The sequence below is a fragment of the Hyposmocoma kahamanoa genome, unplaced genomic scaffold (genome assembly GCF_003589595.1).
Source record: "Hyposmocoma kahamanoa isolate Upper Pololo Valley unplaced genomic scaffold, ASM358959v1 210, whole genome shotgun sequence".
In the NCBI taxonomy this organism is placed as follows: Eukaryota; Metazoa; Arthropoda; class Insecta; order Lepidoptera; family Cosmopterigidae; genus Hyposmocoma; species Hyposmocoma kahamanoa.
The window spans coordinates 2,056,559-2,067,273 of record NW_020653731.1 but is presented as its reverse complement, the minus strand read 5'-3'; the positions used below and the strand labels follow the sequence as shown (position 1 = coordinate 2,067,273).

Genomic DNA, 10,715 nt, shown 5'->3' with positions numbered 1-10,715 from the left:
TGTTATTTACAATTTGATTCTGATGGTTTTGTGCCGGTGGTGGCTAGATAGAGATAAAAACCAACCGGGAGTATTTCGTATATGCTCATTTTGTTTATAACAGACTTCAAAAAACGGAGGAGGTTCTGAATTCGATCGTTTTTTTGTACGTATGTCACTTAACTTCGACATTTGTGAACCGATTTTAATAATTCTTTTCTTGTTGAAAAGATGATACCTCGGTAGTGGTTCCATTTAAATTTGAAAATATTCCACCTCTAAGGGTGGCAAACTAGGGGACGAATCCGGTTTCCTGCACTTTCCGGTAACCGATTTCAATAAAACTTGGCAAATAGAATATGTAGATGTAATTCCAAGAACTTTCGAGATCGGTTTTTCAATACTCTTAATTAAAAATTATTTTCCTTTGTCTTCACACAATTTTGTGACCAAAGCAGGATAAAATAACGATGGGAATCGCTGTGACATGCAATCAGACAGACAGAAAGACTATATAAGGATTGGTAGTTTCCAATACATCTTTAAAAACGCGACAGTTCATACAAATGAATCAAAAATATGTTTACCTCTTTCTTCTTCATATATTCGATTTTGGCCAGCTCGTCGGCTAAGCCTTGCCCGGCAAGCGATTTCCAGGTCTCTTCTATGTGCTTAGCTTCGGCCTAAAACATAACATCTTTATATTATTATAAAACATAGCATCTTGAATAGAAAATTTGAGATGTCATGACATCATGACTTTCTTTTTATATATTTTAAGAAAATTCGTGTTTTAATTACTAGTATAGTTATAAAATAACGATGAGTAATCAAATTCCCAATTTCCACATTTAAAAATATATAATAACGCACACACTCATAGCCCTGCAAATGGAAAACCCTGCACCGTGAGTACCATTTTTTTTTGACACTCAGCTCCGCACTTGGGACACCCCGCACTGCGGGTAGTCTGTGTTGTGTGGACACACACACAAATGAAACTCACGGTATAAATAAATGCAGGCCACACAAAGATTTCTTCTGGCCCGGGAATCGAACCCGGGTCCTCAGCGTGGCAGCCCAGCATGGTAAACTTTCGGTCACAGAGGCAGATGTAAAATATAAATGAAATAAGGAGCAAAGTGTTTAACAAAGCGTGTAAGAGATTTATAAAATAATTTATCATCTGAAAATATGAATTTCCGTACCTATATATATTCATATTTGGTGGCTATTGTTGTAATTTAATATTATGTTTGTAAACTTACATTACTATTTATATTGCTTACCTACATTACTTACACTGTTTACATTATTTGCTTTACATTTCACACTTTTACTTGTTACTTTTTACAAAGTATTTAGAGTTAGGTATATGTATTTTGACATGGCTTACTGGGCTGCGATCGCTCACCATATGGTAATGGCAGAAAACCTGGGGGCCTACCATAACCTTTCCAAAAACAATCTTATTTCAATATAAGCTTAAAGTAAGCTTATTGTGTAATATTACTTATATTCGTACCATGACGAACCTGTCAGCCAAGTAATGTATTATTGCAAAAGTGATTGAAAGAACGAACGATTTCCCAATATTGTCTATTCCTTACTAAACATAGGAAAGAGATAACGCTATGTGAATTATATAATGCCATCTCTTTCTTTTTTGATATTCCGAATCGTCCTATCGTAGTATAATGTTTAAGTACTTAATGTTATTTACATTCAGAGAATTTTGACTGTTAAGAAAAGTATGTAATAATAAAATCTATTAAAATTACGTTGTTTTCATGATTCTTTTTTTGTTGGAAAAAGGGTATCTCCGTAGTGGTCCCATTTAATTTTGATGAAAATCATCCACCTCAAAGGGTGGCTGTTCACGCATAAAGATTCATTTTTATAAATAGCGCCTAAATTTTATTATAAGCAGCAATTAATTTAATGCATGATTTTGTTATTCTCCAATTCAAGGCGTTTTTCTCTCTCAAGATACTTTGAGACGTAAGAACCGATTTTTATTATATTTTAGTGGCGACCTAGGGGATGAATCCGGGTTTGCGCACTACCCGGTAACCGATTTCAATAAGTTGGTAATTATATGTAATTCCACGTACTTTTGAGGTCGGTTTTTTTAGTTCTCTGTACTGAGATTATATAATAAGCTTTTCTAACTAGTACATTTTTAATATGAGCTTTAAACATATTTTCTGATAAATTTTGTACAATTTCTGGAATTTTATTATAAAAACGTATACAGTACCCTACAAATGACGAGCTAACTTTATCAAGTCTGAGTATAGGGATCGCAAGTTCATTGTTGTTTCTAAGATTATGGTTACGCCTATCACTGTTTTTCGGAAGTAATGCTACATTTCTGCGAACGTACGTACTGTATTTGCAAATATAAATTGACTTGGCAGAGTTAAAATATTTGATTCTTTAAATCTTTCCCTTAAAATATCACGGCGACCTAAGTTATAAATTGCACGTACAGCTCTTTTTTGTAGCACAAATATTGTTTGAATGTCTGCCACAACAATGAATGAGAACGAGATGGTATTCCCTTATTCAATTTAACATAAATTCCAGCTGGATATCCCAGTTATTAAGTATTTTATTGAAATACAAAATTGTTAGATCCTTGTTCAAAAACCCGATATTTTTGCGCTTTTTCACTAAAATAAAACAGTAAAACATTTCCGAAAAAAGCCGGCGCACTTTTCTAGCTTCTTATTTGTATTTTTCTAGATTTCTCAGGCAGTAGGTTCTCCAATAACTGTTTACGCAGTTTCTTTAAATTCAGGCGTCATAAAACTCTCAAGTCCTTAGACATAAAATATTAAAATAGAAGTTAGAAAGGAAATTAATTTATACGGACAAACGTTAAACTATGACAATACTGAAAAAATTTGAAATACCATTTTAAACACACACACACACACACACACATACACACACACACGCACGCACGCACGCACGCACGCACGCACGCACACGCACGCGCCCATACACAGGCACACAGGCACACACACACACTGACATACACACACTTACACAAGTGTATCTTCTCTGTATAGGCTTATAGTACATATTTAAGAACATAATTATGTAATTATAATCTGAGCTGGGAGACCTGGAGATCTAAAATACAAATATTTTGATTTACTTTTGGCTCCTGCTTTCCACAGAATATGTACTCTGTTTCGTAAGTTCTTTTAGTAAGTACCTACTTATAACTTTTTGCGGAAAGAGAAATAAACGGTGTATTTTTAATTGTGGGTAATAGCCGTTACCTCTCGTTTAGCAAGAGTTTGCGCGCGTAGGGCGGCCGTCTCATCGAGTTCCCTGGCCGTGTCCAACCGCTTTTGGAGCCGATTGCGTTGCTCTGTAAGAAAAATATTGGATAAATAAGATGTTGATAATGTCAGGTTGAAATTTATAACACGAATTTGGACTCCGACTAGCCCTCCCTCGCGTCTCGCAACCTGCGCGCTTAACTCTTCACGTATAAAAAAAACGAACCTTCCCTTTCTTTCTCCATGTCCCTTTCAAACTCCTGCTGCATTTCCAGCTGTTGCCGTTTGAGCATTTCGCGGTCCTTCTCCCTCTGTCGACGACGAGCTTCCAGCTGCTCGTCGCTGTTTTTCAAGCAATCCAGGTTATTGCGGTACAGTTCGATGGCGTCTACTTCCATTCGTGCTGCCTGGAATTTGAATATACTGTGCTATGTTAATTATTTATTTATTTATTTTTATATAACGAGCTGAGGCACTGCAGGCAATTGATTTCATTCAGTATTTTTATTAATTTTGAAAAGAGTTTTCTTAATAGCAGTGCGAAATCTCAAAGTAAACATAGCCAATATCCATATCACTCGGGACATAACTTTTCCGAAGATAGATCGACTCACATCGGAAATGTAATCTAGTGTGTAGAGGCCGTGACAAAAAAAAACAGGTCGTGCGTTTTCGGAGAATGCTCACGTAGCTACGGTATCGTATTTAGTTGGTACGTTACACAATTGAGATAAAGTTCATAATGCAATGTACAATTTTGTTACAATATTTCGTTTTCATTCCCTTCCTCGGCAAGGTAAATTGTGCCTTACTGTGATCAACCAATCAAAAGTAAAAAGTTCTAAAAGCATACCAGAGCTTCAGCCTCCTTCATAGCAACTGCATACCACATGTTATCAAATTCCTTCTCAGCCAACTTTCGCGCTTGTTTCTCTCGCATTTGGTACAACTGCACTTCTTGAGCTTCCTTGGCTCGGATTTTGAACAGACATGGTGTAACGTGCGTGCATTTCGATCTGAAAATTCGGAAGTTTTAATGACAACAAGTGTTTTTTTATAATATCAAGCGACAGGTAGAACAAGTCATCCGCCTGATGGTAAGCTACACACCTGTTTAGAACAGGTGCAGTGCCACGGGACGCAGTAATGCTAACATTATTACTTCGCTTCAGAAATAGGTAAGGTGGCAGTACTAACCTGGATTAACTCTTTCAGAAGGAGTTCTACTGCTACTAGTAATTAATAATAATAATAAAAATACTAGACAGCCACACAAATCATCTGGTCTCCCTGTATTATGCATACCAGAGCAGCGGAATTTACTCCGGTGCACTACCCAGAAGTGTTAGATCCTTGCAAGCGGTTAGTGATTGCAGTCGATGAGTATTCTATCGACTATATACTGAATATTGTTTCTTTTGTGATACTAAATGACGGGACGAACAAATCGTGTGCCTGTGTGTGTGTAAGCGACACGCCTATTCAAAACAGTTGTAGTGCCACCCAGAGCTTTAAATCTCAAAGATCTGAGAGGCACTGCCATTGCGCCCGTCACCCTGAGACATAAGTTTAAAGTCCCATGTTCCTGTAATTTCACAAGTGTGCTTTACTCCAGCGTAACCATAGTCCAGTTTTCGAAATATGTGTAGTCAGATGAAAAGTTGTTATTTAGGCGGTTCTAGTCGCAATAAACTAGATTTAGTCGGTCCACCGTTCAAAAGTATTAAGGGTGTTTTATTGTCCACTCTGGAATAAGCTCATTCCGGCGACACCATTTTTGAATCTCGAGAACCACAGCTCCTTTGCTTAGATCTGATTGTACCCAGAAAAAGTCGTGAATTAGGCAGTTCTAGTCGCGAACTTTAAGAACAACAATCAAGCGACACGCCTGTCCATAATTACTGTTGCAGTGCCATTCAAAGCTTTAAAGTACAAAGATATCTGGGGCACTGCTCTGCGCCCGTCACCTTGAGACATCATTTGGCAAAACCGAAAAGCAGTAATGCTCACATTACTGCTTGGCGGCAGAAATAGGTAAGGTGGCAGTATTTCCCTGGACGAGCTCTTTCATAAAAAGCTCTACTGCTACAAAATAGCATAATATTGGTTGTTTAAACACCGGCTTCTCCTGTGATTAAGAATGTACTTTTAAAGTTTCTCCTTAAATCACTACGTACAGTGGAGTATCCTTATATTTCTCCTCATGTTCCTTCCTGCGCTTTTCGAGCAAGAACTTGAGTCTTTCCTGTTTGTCTTGCCATATGAGTTCAGCTCCGGATTGCGCCTGCTCCACGAACTTGCGTATGTTCGCTTCTTCTTCTTCAGCGAATATATCTTTTAATCTGAAATATATAATACGAAAGTTACAGTAGATATAAACAAACTTATATCACTCCACAATACAGAGAAACATCGAGTATATAACCAAATAGAGACGAAATGTCAATTAATTTGTTTGAAAACTATTCTGCCAAATCATTACGGTGACAACTGCGATTGTCCAGCCCGGATTCGAAACAATTGATGGGTATCGTCAATTGTTTCACTTCATATCGACCAGTTTAACTTGAGCTTTTCTATAATGGACGAAAATTTAAAAATTGCATATTTAATTACCGATGAAATGTGATTCCGTTTATTTTGCAATTTTTCCTACACCACCGAAAGGAACAGCTCCCCATTGTTAGAGATATTATCTTTATTACAATAAATATAGAATATTTTTGAGATACATAGAGACGTACACACAGGTCAGTTTTGGTACTATTTCAGCTTTCTAATTTGTGATTTCAGCGCAAACGAGAAATGATATTCCAAAGTGATATAAGGCCTGTTTGCCTGATGAGTTGCCAGCGATGGATGGTCCTTATTTCGTCTCTATTTCTGGTTATTATACTCGATGCACAGAAATCACATTTTTTTATATGACGGGACGAACAAGTCGTGCGCATGGTGGTAAGCGACACGCCTGTCCGAAGCAACTGCAGTGCCACTCAGAGCTTTTAGATCGCAAAGATCCGAGGGGCATTGCCACTACGCCCGTCATTCGGGGACATAAGTAACCGAGTCCCATGTGCCTGTAATTTCACCAGCACCTTACCCTTAAAAACCAGATCGCAGTAATGCTCACATTGCTGTTTTGCGGCAATAATTGGAAAGATGGCAGTACTTCTTTCACAAGGAGCTCTACTGCGACTAAATATAAATGGTAGTATAAATCGACCCCTCCTACGTAAAGTATCGTATGGCGAAAGTGCCAAGTTTACAGGGGAGCGTTTTAAAGTTCTGAATTCACTGAAAGAGTGATCACCATAGATCATCTAACCTATATCTAGGATTTTATAATACTCTATGTGAGTAATGAGCTTTGCCGAATAAAACTGAGAAATGCTAAAGTCACGTGTTATGTTCGTTTCAGTGAATTCAGATCTTTAAAACGCTTCCCTGTAAACTTGGCAATTTCGACATACGATACTTTACGTCGCAGGGGTCGAAATGGTAGTGTAACGGTTCGTGCGAATCTTGGGTATATCCATAACATAAGGCTGCCGAACCTCGATCTATTCCACCAAGTTTAACTATAAGTTCAATCAGTTGAACTAATCGGACACAAATATTCCAATAAGTTCAACTAGGTACATCTTTTCAAAAAGTTTAACTTATTGGACGAAATTCATCCTGTTAGTTCAACTTCCAATTATTTAAAAAATAGCTGAATGTATAACCGATAACAAGTTAAGTTGAACATGACGTTGTTATAATTATTAATACAAACATCGAACACTCAGAAAAATTTCCTGCGATCCGGCCGGATTCGAAACGACGTCTTCTAGTATGGCGAACGGCTATGGAGTGGAACTCCTTGCCTGCACACTTGTTCCCTGAACGCTAAGGCATTATTTAGGTGTGGATGCTCCATCGTCGATCTCATCGTCACTTTCCATCAGGTGAGATGGAGGTTAAATACGCACTTATATTTTATTAAAAAAATGGGAGCGCTGCTGAGGTACCCTCTCTCCAACAAAAAAAAAAAAGAATCATCGAAATCGGTTCACATAACAAAACTTTTTTTGAAGTCGGTTAATAAAAATATATATTTCATGCAATTCCGTCGCACACCCTTCGCGATATAATTTGGCTATAGTAACTTAACTAAACTAATAACTTACTTCTGCTTTTTAACTTTCAAATCTTCCTCATAGGCTTGCAAGCAGAGGTCGACGCGACGTGCCACCTTGTTTATTAGAGCCCTGAAAAATGTATAATGGACATTTATTCACGATTGGTAACCGTTTTGCGTCTCGATTGGTTTGGTTTAGTTATAGTTAGTCAGAATTAGTTGCGTAAATATTAACGGGGACCTTTACAGGCTGTGAACGTGGATTTTGCCATGCTGAGAGGTATCGGACTGGTGCGCGCCCCCGTAAGGTCCTCTAACACCTTACTCTCACATCGGAGGGTCCGGGAACGGACGACTGCAGACAGGCCATGAAACGCTATAGCGATGTTATGCAACGGCGGAGAGTGGAACATCTCGGGGTTTAGTGTCGTCGAGCTACTCCCTTTCAGGGTACGGCCCAGTCATACATCTGCCGTGCTTACAATAATAAAAGTATGTTTGAAATTCATGCAGACTTATTGTTCTTGAGCTGGAATATCTGGAAGCAGATTTCCTCAGGTTAAAAAAGTACCTATTGCTGTTTTGTATTGGAAATAGATAGAACAATAGCCCCTCTGGAGGCAGGGTAACGCTAGCATTAACTATACATGGAACGATATTAGAAATGGGCGTTACCGAGCCTGTACAGTCGGTAGTTAGGTTTGTGGGAAGGTGTTCGTGGAATCGACGCACGTATTTCTGGTTGATATCGGTACAGTTTCGCTCAACCTTCGCCTTAAAAAAAGGCAAAAAAAGGAAATCCCCTAAATACACAGTTAGCCTGCAGGCAAAAGCCTAAATCTTTAAAACCTTTTTCCTGGAAGTATAGAAGGACGAGGGCTGCGTAGGGAAACAATACGTACTTGCGATCGCATCGTATGAAGAAGTCGCTAATCTGCTGATCCTTGATGACCTTGAGCCTGTTCTCTTCACCTTTCCTATATTCTTCCTCGATAATGCGAAGTTTTTTAACGAATCTCACGTAGCGAAACGTCGAATTCAACACTTGTGCTGTCTGTAAATGTAAACATAAAATTCTTAGAGAATACCGTTTTTTTATATTATAATATCAAGAGACGGGACGAACAAGTTGTGCGCCTGATGTTTAGCAACACGCCTGTCCATTGCAGTGCCACTCAGAGCTTTAAATCGCAAAGATATGAGGGGCACTGCCACTGCGCACGTCACCCTGAGACATAAGTTGACAAGTCCCATGTGCCTGTAATTTCACCAGCACCCTAACCCTTCAAAACCGGAACACAGTAATGCTGACATTACAGCTTGGCGGCAGAAATAGGTAATGTGGCAGTACTTCCCTTGACGAACTCTTTCAAAAGGAGCTTTACTGCTGCTAAACTACCGTTCATGACGGTGGCATTTCTTGGTTATTTGCTATTTTTTTTCTATTTAATAATTTTATTACACAGGAAAACACAAAAAAGACATTTAGTAACAAGGAAAACACAAACAAAAGTACTGCTTATTTCCAAAGGCCTCTCCACACTTGCGCGCGAAATCACAGCGCGAATCGCGGCAAGAACTGCCACAGTTTCACACTCGCAGAGGTTCGCGCGTGGTTCACAGTATAGTTCGCGCGCTGGACGAAGATGGACGTCGAAGTTGCTGCTGCGGGATTACTTTGCGCTTTGGTGATTTACAATTATGCTTTTATAAACAAAAAAATTATTGAAACGAAATGCTAGAACAATCTAAAAATCAATTCCAGTTCATTTGTCCAATCCACGGCCATTTTAAGCACGTACGAATGGTAGGTAGGTATAAAGGTGCCAGCTGAGTGAGAAGGTGCATAAATCTCTTACAAGGTGTCACTTAAGGTGTCAATAACAAAACGAAAAACCCTATAGGAGCTTATTGTTACGTAGTAATTGAGGCAACGATGGTAGGTTAATAGTTTGTACTTACGTGATACATGTCTGGCACCCCCCTAGGACCCGGCCCGTCTGTGGGCCGTTTCGGGCTGGGACGGCGCTCCAAATGCTGCATAGCTATTATAGTTCCAAAACAATTTACTATTGGGAAATTTACTATCGGGTTTTGTTCATGCAAATATCGTGGATATAATTTACAAAATATTAATAAATACAACCTCAAGGTCTGTCATTGATTGACAGTCTAGGTTTTGTAAAATGGGTTCGTGTCAACTGTCAAAAATTATAAACCCAGATTTAAAAAAAACATTATTTAAAATCTTTTTCATAAGAACCAGAACCAACTAAGCACACATTTTACATAAAATCATTGCAACCAAAGATCTTAAATAAGCCAAAATTAAATGAAAGACGTTTTAATACGGCTGGGGTAAGTTATGTTTATAGACGTATTTGTTGTTTGCCACTAATGAATAGGAAAATAAACAAATCAATTAAAACTAAAATTTTGCTAGATGGATTTATTTATATTATTATTTCATTTCGATGATGTAAAATTTGCACTGTATAAATTTATAAGTGCACTAAATTTGTAATTTGGGCTCTAGATACTGGCTAGTGGTTTTTACTTTTAAGTTAACCTGAAAAAAAAAATAACAGTGATAGACGCATTTTCATTAAGTAACGTAGCATGATAAAATACCTACTTGAATTCTTGTCTTTCAAGGATTTGTTATCCTCGAGTTGTGTCACACAATAAAACAAAATTATTTAAAGAAACTATATTCTTACATCAGTAAGGATCGCTGCTTGATTAAATACTTAATTTTTTTTGCCTTTAAGAGTGGTTCACAGGGCGATTTTTAGCAGCGATGTAAACGCGTTTTCGTGCGACTGCATCGATACAAACGCGCGATTGCAAACGCGTTTTCGTGAAAAGCGCGATTGCATCGCTACACTTGCGATTTATAGGCGATGCATCTCATGCGCAGCCGCGCGCTTGCACCGCTACTTAATGTCCCCGTGTGTCCGCTCTATGCTCTATATGTATATTATAATGAAGTAAAGAAAAAGAAAATTATAATAATGGCGCGAAAGTACCTTGTAATTTTCAATTAATTCTTATTTTTGTACTACTCCCAGTCGATGTGAAAAATAGATCTAAAATTCTGTTCTAAAGCCTCGAATGTAAGCCGTATTCATATACGAGATATGAAATCTCGTGTCTGCTTAACATCCTCTTTGAATAATCTACTATTAGAAGAGATAAAACATTGCAAAGGAAATATTGTTGCTTGCAATTCGGTGCCAGTTCTGGTAACTTATACCAAATAAAAGAGTGTAATTAAAATTCAAAACTTTTAATCAAAAATCAACTAGAAAAACCAAGAA

The 10,715-nt window shown here is 38.0% G+C and overlaps 1 protein-coding gene across 1 annotated transcript in view; it reads right to left on the bottom strand.

The window, feature by feature from the left end:
- The window catches only part of LOC113227340 (trichohyalin-like), a 127,584-nt gene extending 118,008 nt beyond the window's left edge, over positions 1 to 9,576 (bottom strand). The window contains exons 1-8 of the mRNA XM_026460232.1: positions 9,358 to 9,576; positions 8,298 to 8,449; positions 7,445 to 7,525; positions 5,453 to 5,617; positions 4,129 to 4,291; positions 3,502 to 3,682; positions 3,273 to 3,364; positions 567 to 662 (exon numbers count right to left, since the gene is read on the bottom strand). Coding sequence (XP_026316017.1) covers positions 567 to 662; positions 3,273 to 3,364; positions 3,502 to 3,682; positions 4,129 to 4,291; positions 5,453 to 5,617; positions 7,445 to 7,525; positions 8,298 to 8,449; positions 9,358 to 9,438 — 1,011 coding nt within the window. The 5' untranslated portion in view covers positions 9,439 to 9,576. The remainder of the gene's footprint in view (positions 1 to 566; positions 663 to 3,272; positions 3,365 to 3,501; positions 3,683 to 4,128; positions 4,292 to 5,452; positions 5,618 to 7,444; positions 7,526 to 8,297; positions 8,450 to 9,357) is intronic.
- Positions 9,577 to 10,715: the final 1,139 nt, after the last annotated feature.